At 46.5% G+C, this 25,625-nt stretch overlaps 1 protein-coding gene across 1 annotated transcript in view; it reads left to right on the top strand.

Moving 5' to 3' along the window:
• Window positions 1-5,035: 5,035 nt before the first annotated feature.
• CFAP92 (cilia and flagella associated protein 92 (putative)) overlaps window positions 5,036-25,625 on the top strand; it is a 30,605-nt gene continuing 10,015 nt past the window's right edge. Inside the window, exons 1-9 of the mRNA XM_053658466.1 lie at window positions 5,036-5,300; window positions 8,978-9,168; window positions 9,764-9,977; window positions 13,016-13,147; window positions 15,072-15,149; window positions 16,930-17,079; window positions 19,049-19,233; window positions 21,748-22,649; window positions 24,093-24,287. Of these exons, the coding sequence (XP_053514441.1) occupies window positions 5,036-5,300; window positions 8,978-9,168; window positions 9,764-9,977; window positions 13,016-13,147; window positions 15,072-15,149; window positions 16,930-17,079; window positions 19,049-19,233; window positions 21,748-22,649; window positions 24,093-24,287 (2,312 nt within the window). The remainder of the gene's footprint in view (window positions 5,301-8,977; window positions 9,169-9,763; window positions 9,978-13,015; window positions 13,148-15,071; window positions 15,150-16,929; window positions 17,080-19,048; window positions 19,234-21,747; window positions 22,650-24,092; window positions 24,288-25,625) is intronic.

The raw sequence follows: 25,625 nt of genomic DNA, 5'->3' as shown, positions 1-25,625 counted from the left end.
CCCTTCTTGTCTGTAAGTTCTCTTTTAAGAAATCAGCCAACAGTCTGATGGGAACTTCTTTATAGGTGATTGTCCCCTTATCTCTTGCTGTTTCTAGAATTCTCTCCTTTATTTTAATCTTGGGTAATGTAATTATGATGTGCCTTGGTGTGTTCCTCCTTGGGTCCAACTTATCTGAGACTCTCTGAGCTTCCTGGACTTCCTGGAAGTCTATTTCCTTTGCCAGATTGGGGAAGTTCTCAATTATTATTTGTTCAAATACATTTTCCACTTGTTGCTGTTCCTCTTCCCCTTCTGGTACCCCTATAATTTGGATGTTGGGATGTTTAAAGCTATCCTGGAGGTTCCTAAGCCTCTCTTCATTTTTTTTGAATTCTTGCTTCTTCATTCTTTTCTGTTTGGTCATTTCTTTCTTCCTTCTGGTCCACTCCATTGATTTTAGTCCCAGGTTTGTTTCCATCACTATTGGTTCCCTATGCAATTTGCTTCATTTCACTTAGTGTAGCTTTCATTTTTTTCATCTAATTTGTGACTAATTAACCAGTTCAGTGAGCATCCTGATTACCTGATCAGTGTTTTGAACTGCATCTGATAGGTTGGCTATCTCTTGGTCACTTAGAAGTATTGGCTCTGGGGCTTTGAGCTGTTCTTCTGCTTGAGCCATAACGTTTTGGTCTGTTTGCACCTGTTACATGTGAGGGGCGAAAGCTTAGGTGTTCACCGGGGCGGGTCAGCCCAGTCCCTGGGTTGTGACTGCAGATGGGGTCAGAGAGGGAGCTATGGTGTTTTTCCTGCTCTCTCTCAGATTTTAGTCCTCTCTGCCACTTCCCACAAGCAAATTGGGCTCTTTTGGTGCTGGTTCCCGGGTGGGTGGGCTTGTGTTTGTTCTAGGACCCTGTAGGTCTCCCCAATGAACTTTCCTGTGGGACTAGGAGCCTCTCCCAACACCTCAGCCCCAGAAAGTTTTTCCAGTCAGTGCTTTTAGACTTTATTTCCCATCACTGGGGCCCTGTGTTGTGTGGTCTGTCTCGCTGACCATTTTTAAACCTGGCTGGTTTCTCTGCATGCAAATGTGTGTCCTTGGTCAGCCAGCTACCTTGTGAGCCTTACTGGGTTTCCATCTGTGCCTTCCCAGGTCGCCAATCACTGCCTCCCCCTGCCAGGACCCCTCTCTGCTGCCACCAACTCCGCCCCTCTTACCAGTCTGGATGAATGGTTCGTTGTTCTTGGACTTCAGTACAGTTTACTTTACTGTCTGTTTGGTTGCATTTTTGTTTCTAAATCTTTGTTGTCTTTAAATTTGGTTGTGCAAGAAGGCACAGTGTTTCCACCTATGCCTCCATCTTGGCCAGAAGTCTCAGAGTTTCTTTATAGGTGGGATATGGTGAAGTAACATTGTGCCAGTTACCGGCCTAGGCCCTAAGAGGCCTTGCAGCTTCCACCTTTGGCCTCTTGAAACCCTGCCCTGAGAATGCCATGTGACAAAGCCAGTTCAGCCTGGGGGTGGGGTCAGGGGCCACGTGCAGGGTAGGAGAGGTGCCACATCCAATGGCACCAACTGCAAGACATTTGAGTGGTGCCATTTTGGGCTTTCCAGCCCTGTTGACCCTCCAGCTGAGCATAGGCCTGTGAGTAAGCCCAGGCAACACCAGTGAACCCATAGAATTTTGAAGAGTAACGAGTGGCAATTTTATGCCCCTAAGTTTTGGTATGGTTTGTTACGCAGCAGTAGACAACTGAAACAGATGCCCCCTTTTGCTTTGACTTTGTCAACCCTGAAACCATCTTTCTAAGGTGAGGTTATGAACCCACCTCTTACACCTTAGAACCTGTGTGTTTATAATTTTTGCCCTCATTCCACCCCATGATGCCCTGGGTTTTGACCTGGACACCACCTCTCTCAGGGCAGTAGTTCCAAATCTTGGCTGTGCAAGATTCTTGGAGGTAACTTTAAAACATATGCGTTCTGTTCCAGGTATTTGTTATTGTGCAACAAGTCATCCCTAAACTTAGTAGCTTAAAATGATAATAATTTACTTTGGTCACAATTCCACAATTTGGGGAGGGCTTAGTCAAGGCAACTGGTTTCTGCTGTACGCAGTGTTTCAAAGACCAGGAGCTGGGATTATTGCAAGTCTGGTGCTCTCACTATGCGTGGTAATTGAGGCTGGAAGTCAGCGGGGAACAGCTGGGGCTGTTGGCCAGCGCATCTCACGTGTCTTTTCCATGCGGCTGTTTGTGCTACTTCCCAGCGTTGTGGTCGGATCTTTTAGGATGAGTGCCCCAAGAGAACAAGGCAAAATTAGAGCAGGCCTTGAAACAATGTCTTTTTGTTGATTATTTCATTATAACATCAGCGAGATGCTGTAAGAGCCTAACTGTTGTTTATATCAATTAACCCATGATAAAATTGTTTTTGGTGTGTGTTCTTTCACTTGAAGTCACAGAACCTATTGATGATGTTAAGTGAAGACTTACTACGCATGGTAGTTGTATGGCGTTTGAAGTCATATAGTGTCATTTTTCACTATACTCTATCAGTTGAGGTGGTTACAAAGTCTATCTGGGTTCAAGAGAGAAGACTATACCCATTACAGTATTCAAGGAGTGTTGACGTCACACTGTAAGTAGAACATGTGGGAGGAAATATGTTCAGGTGCTTGTCCTTGGAAAATACAGTTTGTTACCAGTTCCTAAGTCTCACCCCCAGGAAAATCAATTCCTGAGGTCTGGAGTGCAGCCTCAGAATTAAAGTTCTGCAATGTTCCTGGGTGATTCTGGTACACACCCAGGACCTGGCATTTGCCCTTTGACCCAGACAATGGCTTCTCAATCCTGAGCTCAGGGCTGTCCCAACAGAAGGTGCGGGAAAGATTGGCTGCTGCCCTGAGTGGTAATGTGGTCAAAGACCCTTTGGAGGGAAGCCAGCCCTGGGCCAGCAGGTGGGACCTGAAAAGCAGGAAGCCTGCTGTCTGTCCGTGGTATCACCGACCTTCCCTTGTTGTGGGACCTTTGGGGAGTTGCTGTGACCTGGAGACTTTATTCCTACAGCCTTCTGTGCAGCTGTTTACACTTCCTGGTTTATAGCCTGTAACCCCCAGGCTGCTGGTGGAACCTCAAGGTATGGCATTCAATGGTGGGCGTTTAAGGTCCAGTGTTATTTTTTAGATTGATTGAACTTTAAGAGTATCGGAGGGCCCCAGTCAGTGGGCAGCATTGTGGAAGGAGTTTCTTTCAGCCCCTGGGAGTAATCAAGGGAGATGGGCACTAGAAGGCAGGGGCCCTGGGTTCCAGCTACAGCTCTGCCACAGGTTGCTCTTTGACCGTGGGTGGGTCATATCTCAGCTCAAAGCCTCAGTTTTCCCAGCAGTTAAGTGTGTGTGGAATGTCAGGTCTCAGTCTCTTGAATGAACTACTACTGAGTGGTACTAACGTCTCTGGCCAGAAAACCTAGCATGACTCCCCCCATTGCTCACAGTCTTAGTGCCCTGCCTGCCTTCCATGGCCGTGGACCAGGAGCCCCACCCACCACTCCAGCCTCATCATCCCTCACCTGAACTTGCCACATTCTTTCACCCCTCCGGGCCTTTGCATATGCCGGTGCCTCTGACTGCTATGCCCTCTCTTGCTTTTACTGCTTGGCAAACCCCAAAGTTTGGCTTTTGTCTCCTCCTTCGTGAAGCCTGCCTCTGCCCCTTCCTTTCAGTCACCTCTGCCAGGTGTCCCTCCCCTTCAGCGGTCGGTAGACTTCTACAGAGGGAACAGCAGCCAGGGCTCGCCTAGGAGGGTGGGGGTGGGGGTGGGGTTTTACAGCGGATACCGAGCTTTGGATGCAATGTTGCCCATACTCCCTGTCTGACCTCAGGCAAATCGCTGCACTGCTCGAAGCCTGTTTCCTCAGCTCCGGTTGGGCTCACAATCACTAACAGAATTTTCATGAAATTTTAAAGACATTGGGGACAGAAGCAAAGTCTATGTGAGAAAGGTCTGGGATGGGCTTGGGGGATCTCAGTTTGCAGGGCCCGTTGCTTGCTTTGCCTTTTTCCCCACACTGTAAGTAATGGTCAGGCGTATCACAGGTGCTCACGTTCACAGCGGAAATTTTTTTAAAGATTGAATGAGTGAGCCGATGAATGATGCAACTAATTGATTTCCAAATTTGGAGAGCCAAACTTTGTACGTACGCTGAATGCGAGGCCAGTGGCTGTGGCAGGAAGTCCCGCCCCCGCATAGCCTCTCCGTCTCCTAGCAACTGTCAAACACAGTTGACCGGCTGGTCCCACTGGCCTCCTCGCCCAGGCGGCCCCTGCAGGGGCTGTGGGAGCTGACTGTCGCCCCTACCCGATCTGGGTCGCGGTCCAGCGCATCCGCTCACAGGTACCATGGGCGCCTTGAGGGGACCGTGTTTCCCGCCCGCCTCCACGGCCTGCCCCACGCCGCATCCTTTCCTTAGCTTTAGTTCAGGTTCCGCTTCCTTGCATCTTGAGCGACCACCCCGACCCCCCCCCCGGACAACCACCACCGCCCAATGCCCGTTTGTGACTTGCCTCGGGATTCTCGCGCGCCTTTACCTGGCATTTGCACCTTCTGCTCCCCGGCCTGGTTTGCCGCTCGCCCCAAGCCTCCCTGAGTGGAAGCATGGGCTTTCTGCTGCCACCCCTCATGGTTCCTGGGGAACTGTGCTCCCTTGGTGTAGGCATTCCAGAAGCGCCAGATTATTGCAGCTGGGGCTGGGGAAGGATAGAGACACAAGTTGGAGAAACTGGGGCTGCTCATGATCAGAGTTACTACCAGGACAATTCTCTGTGGTTTACCCAACTCATTGTCTAACTTTGCTGAGTGCCTACTGTATGCCAGGCAGTGTCTGAGGCCTTGGCCATTCAACTGGGAACAGGATGAGGGGAAGGAGGAGGGAAGATGGTGTTTATTTTTGAAAGAGGACAGGCTAACTTCCTGGGAGCAGAGGGTGGCGACAAAACAATGCCTTTATTTTCTTCCGGTCAGGAGTGCAGGGTGAGGCGGGGCGTCCTGCAGCATGTCACTGCATGCCTGGGACTGGGAGGATGAGGACACGGCGAGCATGGAGCCCACGTCCTCCATGGGCAGCTTCTGCCAGTCCGTAAGCGACTGTGATGTGGAGGAGTACCTGAAGGCCAGGGCCCAGGCCCCGGAGTCCGATTCCGACCGCCAGTGCAGCAGCATCGAGTCCTCAGACGGGCCCGGCAGCGCTTTCCACTCCGACATGCCCCAGGTCGTCCCCTGCACATTCGTCATCTCGCTGGCCTTCCCAGTGAGTGTGGGTAAGTGCTAGAGCAGCACCCCCATGCTCTCTGCAAAATAACGTGGACGAATGACGTTCTCCCAGGGACTAAGGACACACATGCTCCCTCCACGGGTTCTCCCAAGTCGGGTGCTGGATTCCAGGAGCAAAGCTCAGGGAAGAAACCACAATTTCAGGGGGCCCATGACAGGCCAGGCAAATAAGTGGTTGTTTGGTCTTCACATACTTAATCCTCTCAATTATCCTAAGAAGTAAGTGGTGTTATTTCTGCTTTTTGCAGATGAAGAAATGACAGAGAGGTTAAGGCCTTGGTTCCCAACAGCTAATTGTGCATCACTTCTTTTCCTGATTTAAAATACAGATTCTCAGGTGTATTGAATCTCTGGGTGTAAAAGTATGTTGATTAGTTATTAGTGCAACAACGCCATGTGACAACCTCAAAACAGCTCCCCAGTTCATCGGCTTCAACAGGAATCCCTTGTTCTCCTGGCTGAGCCAGTGGGCGGATCCAGCCTGGGCTCCCTGCAGTGGCTCTGCCCTCCTTCCAGATGTGTGACAGACACACTCCTATTATGGAAAGGAGCAGAGGGCAAGCCCCGTCCCCCAACCACTTGTCTTTTGGCACCTCCCACCTGCTAACATTTTATTGGCCGAAGTAAGTCACATGGGTGAACACCAAGATTAAGAGCAGAAAAAATATTCACTTGTACATACTTTTTTTTGTCTGCTTAAACTACCCGCCCCTCATGATGATTAATTTCAGCTTCTCTTTGTACCTGTCAACTGTTATTTCAGATATTTTGGAGGCTATTTGCTTAGGTGTATACCATCTTCAGAACTGCCCAATCTTCTTGGTGAATTGACCTTTTTGTACTAATGTGGTAACCTCCTGTATCCACAATGATGCTTTTTCTTTGGGTTTATGGGTATCAGGCAAAAAATCTTCTGGCAAACACCAACTGAAGGAAGTTGGTTGTTACTCAGTCACCTTCATCCCTCACATCTCTTGCAGCATCTCCTAGACCTGTTTTTCCTATTTTGGTGCTTCTTCCAAAGGCATTTGCACAATATATCTCTATGCAGCAAAAAATTACGAGGCCTTATATTTCTGAGAATCTTTTTTATTGTTTATTTTCCAATTAATTTTTTCAAAGATTTTATTTATTTATTTTTAGAGAGAGGGGAAGGGAAGGAGAGAGGGAGAGAAACATCAATGTGTGGTTGCCTCTTGCCCACCCCCTACTGGAGACTGGCCTGCAACCCAGGCAAGTGCCCTGTATGGGAATCAAACCTGTGACCCCTTGGTTCCCAGGCCAGCACTCAATCCACTGAGTGACACCAGCCTGGGCTCCAATTACTCTTGACACACAATATTACACTAGTTTAAAGAGTAGAACATAGTGATTAAACAGTTATATACCTTACAAAATGATCACCCTGATAAGTCTAGTGTCTCTCTGACACCATCCACACATAGTTATTACAATGTTATTGACTATATTTCCTATACTTTGCATCTTCGTGACTGTTTTTATACTGGCAATCTGTACTTCTTAATTCCTTTTACTTTTTTTTGAGATTGTATTTATTCATTTTTAGAGAGAGGGGAAGAGAAGGAGAAAGAGAGGGAGAGAAATATCAGTGTGTGGTTGCCTCTTGAGTGCCCCATACTGAGGACCTGGCTCATAACCCAGGCATGTGCCCTGACTGGGAATCGAACTGGAGACCCTTTGGTTTACAGCCTGTGCTCAATCCACTAAGCTACACCAGTCAAGGCCCTTTTACCTTTTTTACCCATCCCCTCAACCCCCTCCCATCTGGTGACCATCAATTTGTTCTCTTTATCTAGGAGTTTATTTCTGTTTTACTTACTCATTTATTGTGTTTTTAGAGTCTTTTTATCATGCCAGTACCTTTGAAGGACATGTCTTTGGCTACATATAAAATTCTAGGTTCAATGTTTTTCCTTTCATGTTTGAGTATTTATGGGTTTGTTTATAAATATTTATACAAATTGTTTATTAAAGAGAAACGAGATCCCACCCATTCTAGTCTAAAACTTGCTTTGAAAAAAATTTGACATCTTAGATGTCTAAGAAGAAATGAGTATATTTGTTTTTACTTTGCCGATGTTTTGTTTTGTGTTTCTCAAACACAAAAAACTTTTGTGTTTCTCATTTATCCTCCCTTTATTGGTGGACATTTACGTCCTTTCCCAGTTTTCTGTTACCATCCTGAGTCTGCACATTTTTGCACTGGTGTGTGGGCACTTACGTAGCCAGAACTTCAAGGAGTGGAACTGTTGGGTTGGAGGTCTAGCAGCAGGTCCTCGAATAATGTTTTGTTAATGTCATTTTTATGACGTTGATGAGATGCCGTAAAAACTTTTGTATATCGACTAGCCTATGATAAAATTTATTTCATTATAGTCATACCTCAGTACTCATCTGTTTCAGAATTTCATTAAAGCCTGTGCTTATCACATTTTGATGAGAAAAGTAGGTTCCAGCACTTGGCGCCTGCTTGGCACCTGTCACACTTGCTAGAACTAGCGTGAGTCATGATGCCGCCCCACAAGAGAAAATGCCTCATCGTTCAGTACTTGTCGGTTTCAGCACTCATCACAAGTTCCGGAACGAGTTAGCGACAAGTACCGAGGTACCACTGTATGTGGTTTCCCTTAAAGTCCTGAACCTATCAATGATATTGAGGACACACTGTACACATTTACATTTTTTATAGATATTGTCTACCAAGTTGTCCACTCAAGGGGCTGTAGCGATTTTTCTTCCTGTTGATGGGAGGGTCTGTATGTCCACTTGCCGGCCCAGTTGGATTGAATCAGAACACGGACCTGGGAGATGCAGCGAGGATTCTGATAGCTGCACCTTCACAGGAAAGCCTAATACTTACTAAGGACTGGCTGGAGAAGCTTTATTCTACACTCTGCACAAAGCCAACTCTTCTGGTAGCACAAAATTAATATATATTCAGTCTCCCTGAATGTTAAAAACTTGAAATTTTAAAACTACATCTTTAAATAGAAAATGAAATTTAGATTAAATGTTTATGGAGCTCCTAAAGCATCTCCTTCTGATCCGCAAATCCTCAGCCTGGAGGGCTCAGTTTAAAGTCAATGGCAGGCCGTGGAGGCCCCGGTAGTCTGGCTGAAGCCCATCCTTACTCTGTGCAGTTTTCCTCCACTCACCCCACGTTGTGCAACTTCACTCCTGAGGTTTTGCTGGGCTCTTCCTGGAACGCCTGCCAGCTCTCCTTCTACAAGACCCTGCTGAGGTTCCCTAAGGGGCTTCCCCCACCACTGCAGAGTTTCCCTGCCTCCTCTGTTCGGAATCTTATCCATGCTGGTGCTATTACACAAATCACGCTGTGCTGTGATGTTTTTTTTTTTTTTACCTGCTTCTTACTGCCGAGACTAGGGTGAGGGAGGTGAAGTGCCTAAGGTGAAAAATATAAGGAGACGATCACTCTTGGAGTCATGCGCTGAAATTCTGCACCCCCGTGCCTAGTCCCGGTCCCACGGAGCCTCCCACTCTGCTGGCTGGAGGGCTGCACCTGCCCCTTATCCACAGGCCAGGAAGGCAGAGCGGCATCTGGCTTTGGTTCCAGGGAGCTGTGGGACAGGTCTGCTTCCCCACACGAAGTTAAAACAAGACCTATTACATCTGTCTCTTCTAGGTCATAAAGGAAAGTATATAAGTTTGATGGAAAAACATAGGAAACACCCCAAAATGGACAAACCTGTTATAAAGGGTCACCATTTTTACCACATTGAGTATTGCCCGCTGCCGGATGACAAAGAGCCTAAGAAAGTCGACATGGTAATGTTTCCAACAATTGTCAAAGTGTTCCTGGATTCGGGAGTAAAGGTGTGTATGTGTGTGTGTGTGTGTGTCCTTGTGGGTAGCAAGCAGCCTCGTATTCACCACACAGTGTCCTCGCTTCCCCTGCAACTTGGTAGAAATGCAGGACATTGGGCCCCGCCCCAGACCTACCGATGAGAATCTGCACTGACTTAATAATTCAATTACATGAATTTTTATCTAGATATTTTTACCTAATAATTTCTTTGGTGTTTTCAAAAGTTTTTGTAGCTTTTGTGATTTCTTTCTGTCTCTGTGTGTGTCCGTGCATGTGTGCGCACACCCGCCTGCCTGCACACACACACATCTGTGCCTGCGGCCCAGCTCAGTCAGGGACTGGAATCACCGGAAAGGACACTATTTTCTGGTAATTGCTCGCACTTAATCTTTTCCCAAGAAACCCAGAGGTGTGACAGCACTCAGTTCGTGACACTTGTTTCCCGATGTGGGTTGGAACCTGGGGGAGAGCCAGACACAGACGTGGGACAGGCGGGGAGCAGGACCCGGCTCCACCGCACAGGGCGGGGCCGGCGGGGCCGCACTCCTAGCTCCCCACACTGAGAGTCTCTTGGGGTTTTATTTGTTGTTGTATTTTGGACAGACTGTGAAGCCATGGCATGAAGGTGACAAAGTCTGGGTGTCATGGACCCAAGCTTTTAACATGAACGTGACAAAGGAGTTACTCAAGAAAATGATTTTTTACAAAATAACTTTGAGGATCTGGGACACTACAGACAAGGTTTCAAAAAAAGTCAGGTATTATCGGTTAAAGACGGATGGGCATTCAGAAGAGGTGGGATCTTTTGGTAAGTCAGGTATTTGGTTTTTATTTGCAATGTTTCTAGGGGCTCTGGCTCCTCCGCACCAGGAACAGGAGAAAAGCCTGCGGCCCGGGGATCTGTGGTGCCCGGGCCCGCACTGGCTTCTGGGTCTGTGGTACGACATCCCTCCGGGCCGCGCGCCCCTCAGCCTCCACCTCCGCCTCTGCCGCCGCCGTTTGGGGCTTCCTGTCCCTCGGCGGTGCCAACACAGGCGCCCACCCCAAGCCTGTCTCTCGGGATAAGTATTGTGTTCCTTGGGGAAAAAAAAAGGGAGGATACCAAGAAACAACAAAAATAAACTTAAAAAAAAATCCCACTGCCTCGAGATACCACGTTGGCAATTTCACATAGACCCTCTGAACTTCCCAATACTATGTCGACCCCAGAAAGTCTCCTGTTAAACCGCCCTTGAAGGAGAGTGCTGGGCGGAGCAGAAACAGCCAGGCTGGAAGTCAGGCAGCTGAACTCAGTCCTGTCTCCTTCCTGATCTAGCCGGTGACCGTGGGCATGGGCCTGCTTCCTCTGGTCAGGCCCATGGAGGCAGCAGTGGGAGTGCCCCCTCCACCGGGCACACGCAAAAGGGAGGATGTGTGTTGTTGATAGAGAATTTAAAAATAGTAATAAAACAATGAGCATTAAACTATGCCGCGGCATTCACTATAAAGATGCATCCCCATTTTAAGAGACGTTAAAAGGTAAAAGCAATGTGCATCTGCGAAGAATATATGGAGTGTGAATACAAGCTGTTGTTTAGTGGCTTTCAAATAAGTACAATTATTCTCACTTTATAGTAAGCATGGTGACACTGTCCCTTGCTTGAAGCGAATGTCAATGCTACAATCAGAACCCTGTTTTTTTGTACCTTGAAAATCTGTCCTTTCTCCAGGTCCCTAGCCTGACTTCTCAAGGACACTTTCTGACATTAGGCACTTAGGGCTTCCAGCTTTTAAGCTTTCAAATTTATATCCAGGGGTGTTTTCTTTTTATCCTCAGCACTGTTGCCATTTTGGGTCTGATCATTCCTAGTTGTGGGACTGTTCTGTGCATGGTATGGTCCTTGGCAGCATCCCTCTAGCTGCCAGAAGTAGCCTCCCAGTTACGACAATCAACAATTTTAGTCATCGTCCCCTGAGGAGGATGGGAAACAAAACCATCCCTTGCTGAGAATCACTGGTTCATATCTAAACTAGTCACTGTAGGGTTCCTGTATGAGAAAATGGGGCCCAAGGTGACTTTTCTCACCTGCACCAAAGGAAAGACCCACGTCCCCAGAGTGTGGGCTCCAAGCCACTTGCATTAGATGAACTTGGAGGGCTGCCTAAATAATGCAGCTTCCAGGGCCTGTCCCAGAGCTGCTGAGCTGGGATTTCTGGTAAACATCCGCCCTGTACTGGATTCACACTGGCGGAGGGCGCTGGGGTGTGTGTATCAGGAAGGCTTCCTGAAAAAGGGGCCTTTGGAGCCAAGGTTTGACAGCATAAACAGGATCGGCTGGCTGGAAAACGAAGGAGGAAGGGTGCAGAAGGCCCTGTGGGAGGGGCCCGCAGTCTTTTTGCTTAGCATTCTTGAATTAAGAGCACCTGCCCTTCCTCGAAACTTGTCCCGAGCTTCACATCACCTGCCTCTTATATTAAATGGTTTTTTTTTCTATTAGAAAAATCAGTGTATGTTCACTTCATAAAAATGTTAGAAATGGATTAGCTAAAAAAAGAAAAAATTAGAATCACATGATGCCTGGCCAGAGATAACCGTTGCTAACATTTCCCTGTCATTTTATATGTGGGTACAAAATTTCAAAAAAAAATGAATCTATTATACATGTCGTCTTAAGTCCTGCCTTTTTCCACTTAAAAACTTTCTTCTTAAAACTCTTGTTTTGGGGAGTGCAGAAATACCAAAGAGGTTTGTTATAAAGGAGACAAGGAATTTTGGATGCACTGTAGGTTGTGTGCCAGAATCTGTCAGTTTTCAGCCTGCCGGTGTTGAATGGAACATCCCAGTCACGAGGTAGCATTTCTCTTCTGTGAAATCTGCTCAGTTTATTGGTGTCTCCGTACTGGATAAAAGCAACAACACTCTGGAAGCCCCCAAGTCATAGTTGACTCCTGCTATGTCCTCAACCCTTAGCCACCCACCCCACCAACTAGGCAGCTCTTCTCTGAACACCCAGCTGTTTTTCTGTCTCCTTTCTTCTGTCATTGTTCCATGGTCTTTCCACATGACTCTTTGTCCTGGCCTCCCAGTGCCTTAGTGGGAACCAAGTCTGACTTCTGAGTCCAGCCATAAAGGCATCTCATAATTTGTTCCCCAAGGCTCCTTTCTCATTGTCACTCCCCCCTCACACCTGGTCCATCCCCTGGTCTCTGAGAACATTAGGCTTTTCCTCATTGTGGGGCCGGTCTTCAGGCATTTGGCCATACTTAGGGGGCTCTTAGCCTCATCGCTCTGCCAAAATTTTATTCTGTCCTTCAACACAACCCAATTTCACCTCTTTCTCTCTGTATCTTTCTTAGAGCTTCCAATGTCCCCATTCATCCACTCACTTCCTCTGCTCATTCATCATTCCACACATGTTGAGTGCAGCCATGGGATGCAGAGCCCCGCATTGACAGGAGTGAAAGACACGTAGAAGATGTCATGTCCACAGCTGGGGACACAAAGCTCTGGGTGCAGACCTGGCTTTGCTGAGGCCAGCTCTCTGACCACAGGAAAGCTCCTTAAGTGTCAGATTCCTCATCTGTGAAATGGGGAAGCGGTGATGCTTTCCTGAAAGTGAAGTATGATGATTAAATGCAATCACATATGTCAAGTACTTAATGGTCCTATATGGAAGAAGCCATTACCCAGCTGAGGTTTGAGTTGCCTGGTATTTTGAAGCAGCCCCCTAGGCAACATCTCTGGGAGGTCAGGAACCTTGCCCTGCTCACCCATTGCTCCACCTCCAGCACCGGAGGGTGACTGTCACATAGCAGGTGTTCAGTAAGTATTTCTGGTTGATTGAATCCATGACTCTCTTTTTTCCTGCATTCCAGAGGATGTGAGACATTTAGTTTTAAATCAGAGAAAACTATCTGAACAAAGCGTTCATGTCCAAGTGGAGTGCAACCAGGAGTATATACCAAAAAAAATCGAAAAAGCAGAGAAACCCTTAAAGTCTCTACGTGGTGAGTAGAGATGACCTCGGGGGACAAGCTGAGTGGAACCTGGGCAGGGACAGTGGCTGCTCGGTGACGCGGGGGCAGTACCTGTGCCCCGTACCCTCTGTGTCTGTCAGCCGCACCCGCACTGCTGCCGAAGCACTTGCGGCCCTCTGCACAACTCTCTTTTTGTTGTTGATGCTCTTTTTTAAAAAATTTTATTTAGTTATTTTTCAAGTACAGTTTTTTGTCTATTTCTCCCATCCCAGCCCTCCCCGCCCTGTGCTCCCCACCTCCCTCCCATTTCCACCCCCCTTAGTTCTTGTCCCTGTGCCCTTCCCATTTGTTCCTCCAAATCCCTCCCCTTTTTTCCCCTTAAATTCCCTTCCCTCTCCCCTCTGGTCACTGTCCCCTTGTTCTCTATTTCAGTGTCTTTGTTTTTATTCTGCTTGCTTGTTTGTTTTGTTGTTTAGCTTCCTGTTAAAGGTGAGATCATATGGTATTTGTCTTTCAACGCCTGGCCTATTTCACTCAGCATAATGCTTTCCAGTTCCATCCATGTTGTTGCAAAGGGTAGGAGCTCCTTCTTTCTCTCTGCTGCATAGAATTCCATTGTGTATATGTACCACAATTTTTTGATCCATTCATTTACTGACGGGCACCTAGGTTGCTTCCAAGTCTTGGCTATTGTAAATTGTGCTGCTATGAACATTGTGGTGCATAGGTTCTTTGAAATTGATGTATTAGGATTCTTAGGATATAATCCTAGCAGTGGAATTGCTGGGTCAAAAGGCAGGTCGATTTTTATTTTTCTGAGAAAATTCCATACTGTTTTCCATAATGGTTATAACAGTCTGCAATCCCACCAACAGTGAACTAAGGTCCCCTTTTCCCCACAACCTCTCCAACATTTGTTGTTTGTTGCTTTGTTTATGATAGCCATCCTGACCGGTGTAAAGTGGTATCTCATTGTGGTTTTCATTTGCATCTCTCTGATAGCTAACGATATTGAGCATCTCTTCATGTGTCTCTGTTGATGCTCTTTCTTTATTTAGTTTTTGTCTATGTTGTGGCTTACAAAAAAAACCACTCTCTAACTATAGAAGTTACGTGTGTGTTTTTTAGAGAATTCAGTGAATGTAAAAAAGTATAAAACAAGCAAGGAAAATAACCTCTCATTTCATCGGCAGGAACAAGCATCGTAATATTTTGGTTTATCACATAATGGCAAATTCCTTTCTTTTTTTCTAAGATTTTTTTAGGTAGATGAGGTTATCCTGAATGCACAATTTTGTATTCTGAGATTAATAGGTCATTACTTGCACAATTTCCTTTAGGACTTTCCATAAACTTGATTTGTAGTGACTCAAAATTATATTTTATCTGCTGGTAATACTATAATTTGAGTAATCATTCCCGTAGGTGGGAACTGAGGAGCCTGGAAATAGTTTCAGTGTTCTCTCATGTAAACAGTACTGAGGTGGACAGTTGAATAGATACCAGTGTCTCTTCTGTTTTTTTTCCTTGTGGGATATTATGGGAAGGACTAGAAGCCCCCTCTTGCCTCCATTTATCCAAATAATTATAATTGGTCTCTACATTCAATCATTTACTCATTATTTTTCCATTTAAAAAATTATTTATTAATTTTTAGAGGGAGGGGCAGGGAGAGAGGAAGAGAGGGAGAAAAACATCAATCAGTCACCTTAACCAGCACCAAGCCCGCAACCCAGCCACGTGCCCTGACCAGGTGTCAGACGACTCCCCACCAACTGAGCCACACTGGTCAGGGCTACTCATTTATCATTAACAACCCTTTTTACTGAATGCTCACCACATACCAAACCTCCTGCCCAGGGCTGCCATTACAAAATGTGAAAAAGGCCCTCATTTCTTAGTGAGCTAGTATGGAACACAATGTTGGGAGACATTTGCTAATAAATATTAACAGGTTCTCACCCAGCAGAGTCTGAAGCTTTTTCCAGCAATACCGAGGAAAATGCAAAGCTACTCAGAATGGAAGATCTTTCCAGGATTGGATAAGGAAGGACCAGTGATATTTTGGGGGTGAGAGTGGAGCCCTGTCTTGTACTAATCCTGCAGACTCCCACCATGAGCCATGTAGACTTTTCGTAAACTCAGTTACATTGGAGTTCATGCAGGTGAAATGAAAGGAATGCTTGTGTTTACCAGCACATGTTAGACATCAGGCTGTGTGCTTTGGCATTTATTACCTTATTTCGCTTAATGTTTGTAATGATCCCTGTGAGGTGGTATTACTATCTACATTTTCCACACAAGATGACTGAGTGGTGAAGTAATTTGAACAAAGTTCTAAAACCAGAATTCTTGGGAATCTTGGGAGTGTTGGTAAAGCCGGGATCCTAACCCACGCCTTCAGACACCGAGTCCACAGCCCTCTCTGGCTGAGAGTGTACTTGCCCTTGGCCCCTTGGAGTCTAAGAGGGGCCTGGAGAAGGAGTGCCCTTGAGTGCTGTGGGAACCATGGAGAGAATGGGGGCCCAGCTGGTGGCTTGGGCCAATGGGATGGGTATGACCAAGAGGAAATGTCATTTAAAAATCTTAATTTAAAAAAGTTGTTTTTGCATCACATTTATAGATTAATTTTAGGAGGAATTGACATTTTTACATTGAGAAGTTCTCCCATTCTTGATCAGGCTGTATCTTTTCACACAATTCACGTCCTCCTTTATGACTGTTAATGGAGTTATTTTTTTCTTCCTGTAGGTGTCGTGGGTAAGTCCTATAAATGAATTCCTGGATATTTTAGAACTTCAGTTACTTTTTAAAAAAATATTGTTTTCCATCATGCGGGGGCAGGTGAAACCCCGCCTCTCCGGGTGCAGGAGCTGCTGGTGCAGAAGTGTGTGATCGTAGTGACAGACTGAGGGGAGCAAGGGCCCTCGGAAGCCAGTCGGGCTTCTGACTGATTCGGATTCCGAGTGCGGCTGAGAGCACCTACGTGCTTATCTATCTGATCACACTTTTGTATGATTTGCCGATTCTTATGCCTCTGCTTACTCTTCCGTTGGGTTTCAAGTTTTTCTTATGGACTACTAAGCTTTATTTTTTACATCCGTCTGGATAATTATGCATAGTCAGTTACATGCATTATAACATCCCAGACTGAGCTTTGTTAACATCTCCTTTTACTCTGCACACGGCGTTTGATTTGGTAAAATGGTTTTTTAGCTATTCCTTTCTAGTTCTTATTTGTGATAAGGCTTAAGGAACCTTGCCTCCTCTGAAGGTCAGTAGAGTCTCCTATGTATCCCTGTAATGCTTTCGAAGATTTTGTTCTCCACCTTCAGTCTGCAATTTATTTTGCCTATGACATGAGATGTCTGATCATTTCATTTGCCTCCAAATGAATAGTCAGTATAATTAACTGACTAGTCCATTCCTTCCCCCGATTTGAAATGCTACCTCTGGCATCTATTGAGTCCCCTTCTGTGTGGATCTGGCTTCCTGGTTCATTCCATTGGCTTTCACCCAATGGAACCAACAGCTCATGGTAACTTTAGCCCCTTCTGCCCATTTCTTGGGTGGTATCAGGAGGCGAGTCAGGAAACCCTTCAATTTCTCCTCGCATATAACTAGCGAATGGTCAGCTACCCACACGTAGACACCACTCTGCCTGCTGGGAGAGGGCAGCAGCACAAAGCACCGTCTCTGCCTTCTCGGAGCTTCCAGAACCTCCCCAACCCCCTGCAGCCTGTGTGTGTTCAAGTGTGGCAGCTTGAATGTGAGCTCCTCATAATGCTTATTTCCCTCTTTTGATTACACAGTTAAATGGAAAGAATCAGGTAGGGGTAAGAAAGACCTTAGAAAAAGGAGGAAATATCAAGCAGAAGAGGACATAGACCCCAAGCCGGCAGACCAATGGAAGCGGTGCAGGGTCTTCTCCATCCAGCTGGGGCTGATGCCGCTGCTCGCAGGTAGCGATGCCTGTTCCCAACAGTCTCTGGTATTTGTCACATGGGACCAAAAGTCCATAAACAGGATGCTCGTGGTGCCCAGATCCCTGCCCTGTGCTACCTAACTTCATGCTCACAGCCACCTTAGCAAAGTGGGGGTGTCTCTGCCATCAAGGAAATGGAGGCACAGAGACGTTGAATGCATTTCTTTAGAGATCACATGATGAGTACATATGAAGCCAGGATTTGAACTCAGGTCGAATTTCAGAGTCTAAGAAAACCTGTGAAAATAATAAATGCTGCAATTTTGCTAAACAAGATGCTGCTTTTTATTAACATGTTCCTACAGGTTGTTACAAAACCATCTAGTAAAGGAAATTAGGAAAGGGAGCTGGTATATATGTCCCAGCATGTACTTCCCATAACAAATTCTAGTCCTCCCAGTGAGCTTGCGGTGGTGTCAGGGGCGCTTCTCATCATTGTCACCGATTTCCTTCAGTGAGGAATCAAACTCAGAAACGTTAAGCGCTTACCTGAGGTCACACAGCTCAGTAGCAGAATGGGGGGTTGATTGTTTTGCTTTGTAAGATCTATCACAACTTACAAAATAGGTTTTCTACAGTTTGATAAATAATAAATAGGTATTCATTAAATCTACATGTTTTGATGATGGAAAGCTCAGAATATTGGGTAAAGTTATGGGACTTGGTCTTTTTAAAGAAGGGGTAATATTGGCGAGAACCCTCCTGTTTTCCTCCTTAGAGAATAATTTCAAACCTGTTTCGCTGTAGGGTTTTGGGGCGGCCATCACGGCATGTGTGCACTTTCCTGTGGCCAGTCTTCAGAAATTTAGGCTTCGGTCTTTTCCGAGATGGAGCTCACAAAACTTGGTGTCAAGTTCCACGAGTGCTGGGAAAATCCTCATTCTCACATGCTCTTGGCTTGCTACTGATGCATTATGAGGAAATACTGTTCGTTTTTATTTTTCACTTTTAAATGGATTTTTGCACATCAGTTTTCACCTAAAGTTGGGCCTTTCCGACTGACTGCCTCAGTTCCCCCCACCCCCACCATCAGAATCCTTTCCAGAGAAGTGATATTTCAGAGACTCTTCCCCTCTTTCATGCTGTGTTCTGGGGAGGGACCAGGCCCCTGCTCAGCGGTCACATGCTTCTGCTGGGAGCAGACATCAGGAGAAACAGTTCATGGTCCTTGAGTCCCCAAGAGGACCCAGAGGTCCTCTAGGTGGCTGAGCTCTGGATGACCTGCCTGACTTTGCTCCCTCATTTTGCTGTGAGAGGAAGCAGTTAAAGCGACACCAATGGACACCAACACAGACGTCAGTATGACTTGTTCTTGAGTGTGTTCTATTCTGAAATGACAGCCTGGAGCATCACTCTCCAACAGAGCTTTCCACAGTGACAGAGATCATTTGTATCTTCATTGTCCAATCCAGCAGCTCACAGCCACACATGGCTCCTACGCATTTGAAACGTGACTCCTATGAAGAAAAAACTGCATCTTAAATTGTATTTAATTGTAATTACTTAGAATTTAAGCAGCCACATATAGCCATTAACTACTGAACTAGACAGCACAAGTCTAGGATGGTGGGTCTTAATCACCTGGGGAGCTTTTAAAAATCACAGTGTGAAGTCCAAGTAAACCAGGCTGTTTTGAGTGGCACCCACATGTCTGTATTCCTTATTGTATCCTATAGGTGATTCAGGAACTGCTTGTATCACAAGATGATCATCAAGATTAAATTACAAAAATTAAATCCTCTTAGAGAATTTATGCAAACTCAATCTGCAAAACGGGTGTACGACATGCTGTGTACATGTGTTTCCCAATTTTTTAAATATTTCCTTTTTTATTGTAATTTTATCATTGGCCCTTTCAGCTTGCTAGCCCCTCTGTGCTTGTGTTGGTAATGTCGCAAGTAACAGTCTAACGCTGTGTGTATTGTGTACCCCCTGCCCCCACCCAGGTTGGCAAACCATTGCAAGTCACGGTAGTGAAAAGTCTGCCAGCATTTTAGACTGTTTGTTGACTTTAAAAACAGAAGTTCCCATCATGACGGAGGAGCAGAAGCAGGACTTAAACCCCCTGATCATAAAGATCAAAAGTGCTTCCTGCCTTCCATCGCAACCCGTACCCTTCCATGAACTAGAGGTAAGAAGAGCCAGACCAACTGATGTGAGGCCTCCTTTTCACAGCCAGTTGCCCATTGCGTGTCAGCTTTCATCCCCCATTGGCCTTGCACTAGTTGTAAAATCATCCCCTTTTCACCGTTTAGGATCTCAGAGCAAGATATAAAAGAGGCTGGGCTTCTGGGATTGGGAGCTAGAGGTCATGGGCGTCCTTCATTCAGATGGAGGCAGCCACCCTCCCTCAGCAGCAGCCCCAGGCGCCCTTGTTAGGGCCGCAGGGCCTGCTCACGGTGACCCAGCCCGGTTTGGCACTGCTGTTTATCTTGGAAGTTCCCCTTTCCCCCTCTTGGTGGGGTCCCTGTCCCTGGATTCTGTGTCCTCCTCTTGCTTTGTTTGCTCTCTGGTTTCGCTGGAGCATCGCCTCCTGTAGCTTCTTGAGAAAAGATTAAATGATGGGAGGTATTCTTGGACTCCTTCAGCCTAAGGATTCATGTCTTTGAGTGTTCTTAAATTCTCTATCCTTATCTTTTCTATTTTTGCCTTTCTGCTATTCTATTTGTACAATGATTGCCTTCTGAAACCCCAGTTAGGTATATGTTAGATCTAATCTCGTTCTCTTCCATTGCCTCTTAGTCATTCCTTTATATTTTTTGTATCTTTGTCTTTTTTGTATAAATATGGGTAATCCACTCAGCTATATAGTTAAGTTCACTGATTTTTCTCTTCAATTTTTTACTTTTTAATTTATTTTTCAATTACAGTTGACATATAATATTATGTTAGTTTTACATGTACAAAATAGTGATTAGACATTTATATAACTTGCACGATGATCATGACCCAATAAGTCTGGTACCCATCTGGCACCGTACATGGTTATTACAATATTATTGACTATATTTCTTGTGCTGTACTTTATATCCCCGTGACTATTTTTATAACTGGCAATTTGTACTTCCTAATTTCTTCCACTTTTCTCACCCAGGAGCCCAGCCCCCTTCCACCAGGCAACCATCATTCTGTTCTGTGTATCTACGAGTTTGTCTTGTTTGCTCACTTATTTTGGGTTGTTTTGTGCTTTTTAAAAAAATTTTCACATATAAGTGAAATAATATGGTATTTGTCTTTCTCCGCCTTACTTATTTTCCTTAACAATACTCTTTAGATTTATTCATGTTTTGCAAATGGTAAGGTTTTATTCTTCTCATGGCTGGAATAGCGTTATATTATATATATATGTACCACCCCTTCTTTATCCACTCATCTGTCAAAGCATGCTTAGGTTGCTTCCATATCTTGGCTATCATAAAAACATTGCAATGAACATAGGGGTGCTTATATTTTGCTATCAGATTTCACTTGATTTTTGTCTGCAGTGTTTTATAGTTTATAGTGCATGGATCTTATATATCTTCCATTTAATTTCTTCTTAAGGATTTTATAAAAACTTATACTATTGTAGGTAATGTTTAAATTTCTTTTTGAATTATTCATTACTAATAAAGATAATTCTTTCTTTTTTGTCATTTATTTATTTTGAATATATTTTATTAGTATGCTATTACAGTTGTCCCAAATAAATAGAATTCTAAAAGATTTGGCCTTCATGATATTTAAACTTTTAAAAACAACAAATATATTTGTTTCATGCATCTGACTATTTTAATACTTTAATGCCTTTTTGCGTCTGGTTTTTCTGGTAGTCCTTTTTGCCCTTATATGTTTTGTGATTTTCACTTTGATCTCACAGTCAATGGGACTTTCTCTGTAGAATTCTTTGAGGCCTAAGTTGGAAGTGGATTTCTGCAGAAAGGCTTCTAGATGACTTCACCCAGGTGTCTGGGAGCACCACCAACCCAGGATTGTTCTAAAATAAAATTTCAGCATCAGCGCAAAGTAAATAAGACACATGAAATATAAATTTGGAGCACAAACTTGCGTAACAGCTTTTGATCATAACATCTCAGCACCACGATCAAAATATGCAAGGCTCCCTCTTTCTGCTTCAACCAGCTCTGCCCCTCCTCCCATCTCGTTGTCCACGCTCTCTTAAGCCCCAGGGCTCTCTGAGTCTTTCTTCTCCTTGTGGCAGCTTTCTGCTCAGATGCTTAATATGGTGAAGAAGAGCCTGTTCTAATGCCTCCCAGGTGTATGCCTGGAAAATATGGTTTATTTATGTCCCCCTTTTTTTTGCCTGGCCTTGAGCTAAGAGCCAAAAATATAGTTGTGAAAAAGGCACATGGCCTCTGTTGATGGCACTCATGGCTTGGGAGAAAGAAATTGTGACTAATATTTTTGAGCCCTTTTCTTGTGCCAGCCACCATCTTGGTGCTTTGACATATGTCACTCAATCCTGGGAATGACTTTGCAGAGCAGGCTCTCCCATTGCCAAGAGGAAACCCAGCCTGCAGGGCCTAGGCTGGTGAGGGTGGCCCCAGGATTTGAGCCTCCTGCACGGGGAGCCTTCCTCCAGAGGAGAGAGAGTGACTGCTGCCCGTGCAGCCCAGTGCCCTGAAGTCTCCCTGCTCTCTCACAGAGGCTCTGCACCCCCGTGTACTGCAAGTACCAGTTTCACAAGACTCCAGTTCACCAGACTGAGGGGCAGCCTCATGGAAGCCACATCTCCTTCCAGGACATCAATGTCATTTTCCTTGGCGCAATGCACCCCAATGACCTGAGGGAGTACCTGGAGGGCCCTCCCATGGTGGTAGAAGTTCACGACCGGGACCGGAAGTCAGAGGAGTATTCCCGGAAGCCCACCCTGTTTGGGGAGGACCCTCTGGATTCATACATTAACTTCCAGGCCCTCATCTCTCCCAAAGAGACAGAGAGCAATCCCTTTGAATCCCAAAACAAGATGTGGGACCCTTACGGAGTAGCCAGGGTAAGTTTTGCTGAACTCCTCCTTGGCCACAAGTACTTGAACTTGGCTATCCCCATCCACAGCTGTGAGCCCAAGCCCATACACCATAACCAGGACAGAAGGAGCAAGAAGGTTGTGGGGTTTAAGGTCCCTGCAGATGCCCATCATGGCCCAATGCCCATGGGTAACTACCTAGAGGCCAACTCCCTGCTCAAGCTGCGAGTAGACATCTCGGTGCCACTGCGGGCCGTGGCAGAGGCCGCCAGTCCAGACCTCACAGGCACCCAGTTTGGCCGCATCATTTTCATATTTGACTCCAGGAAGTCCCTCCTCCTACGTAGCCTGCTGCGGGACATCACCCTGATCAATGCCAAAGCCCTCGATCTGGACTCCTTCCCTATCCCGACCATCCAGCAGATCCTGTTAGCCTTTAGAGTGCGGGCGAAGATCCAGGAAAGGCAGGACCTGGATGTGCTCACCGGCTTCCACCTGCTGGATGGGAAGATCCACCTCCTCATTTTGGAAGGCATCGCTGACCAAGGCTTGAAGCGGCTGTGGGACAGCCACCAAAGTCGGTAGGTGGCGTCTGGAGACTGAGCGAGTGGAGAGATCTTTCAAAACCAAGCCCAGGTCCCCTGTCCTGCTCTGTGAGAGGGATATGTCTACTCGTTTCCTTTTGGGGTTTATTATAAGATGCTCCTCAAGGCTTAGGAACTGGGTTTTATAACAAGAACTGATTGCCTTTAGGTGAAGGGAAGACTTTAGAGAAGGTGGTTCAGGAAAATAGGCCCAGCCTTCAGACTTCTGAGGAGCCTACTTGGTTAACAAGGAGCAGAATGTTTTGTATGGCCCTGGTCCAGGTTTATGGGGCCAATAAACTGTGAATGAGAAAAAAAAACCAGTGTGCTTTATGGCCCTAAGGTGGACACCTCAAAGAAATAGATATCAGCTCCCCCAGGTAAGATATATCTGATTATTTTGAATCTAGAGGGACTGCCTAGACCACAGAAAATTCCTCCTCTGTTCAGGAGCACCTGCTGGCTCTCAGTGGGGTCATCGCAGGGGCAACGAAAGTGCCTGGTTCTGGGCTGGAGCAAGTGGCCTCCCATGGCCCTTCTGTTCTTTAGTTTTGGTGACACGATAATTCTCTTTTCCTTTTGTGCTTGGCCGGTATGCTAGTTTGGGTACATAGGGCCTCCTTCCTTTAGTCCACAGGTCCCCTGCTTGTCCTCAGAGCTGATACCCCAAAACCAGATCCGGAGGCAGAAGGGTCATAGGTTCTATTCCCAGTCAGGGAACATACCCAGCTTCAGTCCCCAGTGGGGCCACATACGAGAAGGCAACCGATTAATGTTTCTCTCTGTCTCTCTGTCTCCCCCTCCCTCTCTAAAAGCAATGAAAAAAGTGTCTTCGGGTAAGGAAAAAAAGAAGAAAGGAAAATGATGATAGATTTGGCTCTATTAAAATTAATAACTTCTGTTCATCCAGAGGCACCATTATAATTGTGAAAACACAAACCACAAATAGAGAAAAAACTTTTTTGATGTGTCGAGCTAGTATGCAGAATATATAAAATGCCTGTGAATTAATAAAAAACATTAAAAATATTCTAATGGAAGAATAGGCAAAATATTTGAACACATACTTCACAAAAGGAGAGACCCCATGAAAAAAACCCACAGATCCGCCAGCAGGCAATGCAGGATGGGTGAGTCACCAGGTTCAACAAGGTGTGAGAGAGAACAAAGTGTGCCGCACACAGCGGGTGGCGCAGCAGGGTGTGTTCGGAAACCACCAGGCTGGTACGGTGAGGGCAAGGGAGGGGATGGGGGAGGGGCCGAGGGGCACCAGCAACTCGAGGCTGGTTTCAGCATTTCCACTGCCAATCTCCCCTTCAAGGTTTCAAACAAGCAATGAATGAATAAAAAACAAATAAATAAATAACTGTTCGCCGGAGCACGGCGGCAGCATTCCCAGAGGCTGTGGAGCAGCGGCTGCCCTGTGGCCTCCTCTTGCAGAATCTCCAACTCGCAACACGGGAAGCACAAGGTGCTCTACAACTCCCAGCTGCTGTTTCAGCACCGCCTCTACGCAGACCTGGATACCGTCCTGTACCACGTGCACCTCTTCAAGCCAGTGTCGCAGCTCGTGAAGCAGCTGGAGCTCTACCTGAGCAACACCTTGATGCAGAAGGCCTTCCAGGCCCTGACCAGGTAGGCACCCCAGCCTGCCTGTGGCGGCGACCATGGGCAGTGCATGACCCTTAGAGGTGCAGTTGTTATTTACACCCGAAGGAGCTGAGCCAGGGGCAGAGTGCTGTTCCAAGGAACCCCAAGCCTGTGTCATTTTTACTATTGCACATGCTCTCCGGAGACAGTTTCAGAAACATATTGGTGAAATGAAGACAGTTTATTCAAAGACGTATCACATGAACCTGCCTGCTGTATTTGGAGAATATCCTAGAATAGCCTGAGAGATGAGCAGTTGGTTAAAATCGATTTTCCTAGTGAGTGATGGGGAACAGCCAGATCCACCAGGCCAACAGTAGCTCTCCCTCTCAACCAAATGTTTGCTCCTCCGTCTGCTTCTTCCCTGCTTCCCTGTTCCACCCTCCCTCCCTATTCCTCAGAAAGTCCTTCTCCAGAGACCTGGATCTTCCATTGCTTGCACTGCTTTGCCTGTGCTGCTCCTTCTGCTCTTACCTTGGGGACCTCCCAGGCCGTCAGTGGTGGGCACTCCCCCACTCTGGGAAGCTGGGTCCTCGGCCTGCGGGGTTGCATAGCTCACACTTACCTGCAGAGCTCCTCATTTGTGTATAGAATGGCCACTGTCTCCTGGAGGAGAGCTAAGAGAAGCAGACCCTGTTTAGAAGAGAAGATAGACAATAAAGTGTGCAGTGAGGGGCGCATGAGCCCTGGGTACACCACAGCCACAGGGCTCAGGTCAGGCTCTGCACTAGGGAGGTGGCACAGTGTGGGCACTGGACAAGGGCTGGGTCCAGCCAGGTCTGGGCATTCGGCAACTCTGCCACTCAGCATGGAGGCTGGCAAGGCAGTGCTGCCAGTGGTAGAGGTTATGGATCTCTGGCAGGCAGGAGTGAGCAGCTGGAGACCACACTGCCCAGGCCTAAGGAGTGGTGGAGGCACAGATGGGAGAGGAGTCGCTGCTGGGTCTGGAAGGCTGGGCAGCCTGTCCCCCATCACTTCATGAGCCTGCTGTGTCCCCCACCACCTCCAGACACGTGCTGTGAGAGGGAGAGGGTTTGCTGTTGCTTTAGGACATTGAGCTGCCTTCCTGAGCCCCTGCCAGGCAGAACTGGGCCTGCAGTCGGATGGCGGGCAGCCACAGGAACTCGCCCAGGCCCACGGCAGCAGTCAGAGTGGTCCCGGGCTCACTGTACCTTCCCGAACCCTGCCCACGCGCATCAGAGCCCCGCCCCACCGAGTGCCAGAGCACATGCTGTCCGTCACACAGCTGTCACTTACAGTTACCTTTTACTCTACAGCTTTATAGAAAAATCAGTTTTATAGACTTAGAACTAGAACCCAGAT

Source organism: Artibeus jamaicensis, unplaced genomic scaffold (genome assembly GCF_021234435.1).
Source record: "Artibeus jamaicensis isolate MK-2021 breed Jamaican fruit bat unplaced genomic scaffold, CSHL_Jam_final scaffold_537, whole genome shotgun sequence".
In the NCBI taxonomy this organism is placed as follows: Eukaryota; Metazoa; Chordata; class Mammalia; order Chiroptera; family Phyllostomidae; genus Artibeus; species Artibeus jamaicensis.
This window is presented reverse-complemented; position numbering and strand designations above follow the sequence as displayed.